The sequence below is a fragment of the Eimeria mitis genome, genomic scaffold, assembly GCF_000499745.2.
Source record: "Eimeria mitis Houghton genomic scaffold, Emh_scaff7721, whole genome shotgun sequence".
NCBI classification, from domain to species: domain Eukaryota; phylum Apicomplexa; class Conoidasida; order Eucoccidiorida; family Eimeriidae; genus Eimeria; species Eimeria mitis.
The window spans coordinates 721-1,002 of record NW_013575665.1 but is presented as its reverse complement, the minus strand read 5'-3'; the positions used below and the strand labels follow the sequence as shown (position 1 = coordinate 1,002).

The 282-nt window shown below is 61.3% G+C and overlaps 1 protein-coding gene across 1 annotated transcript in view; it reads left to right on the top strand.

The window, feature by feature from the left end:
- The window catches only part of EMH_0092490 (uncharacterized protein), a gene marked incomplete at both ends in the record, with an annotated part of 1,876 nt that overhangs the window by 1,127 nt on the left and 467 nt on the right, over nt 1-282 (top strand). Inside the window, one exon of the mRNA XM_013501842.1 lies at nt 3-282. Within this exon, the coding sequence (XP_013357296.1) occupies nt 3-282 (280 nt within the window). The remainder of the gene's footprint in view (nt 1-2) is intronic.

Below are 282 nucleotides of genomic sequence, written 5' to 3'. Positions count from 1 at the left end.
TAGCTAAAAGGGAAGCCGGTGAGGGGTATGAAGATTCTGCTGCTGCTGCTACTGCAGCAGCAGCAGCAGCAGCTGCTGCTGCTGCTGCACCGGAGAGCAGCGAATCACAGCAGCACCAGCAGCAAAAGCTAAAAAACGAACAGCAGCAGCAGCAGCAGCAGCAGCAGCCTCAGCAGCAGCAGCCACAGCAGCAGCAGCCACAGCAGCAGCAGCAGCCGCAGCAGCAGCAGCAGGAGCAGCAGCAGCAGGAGCAGCAGCAGGAGCAGCAGCAGCAGGAGCAGC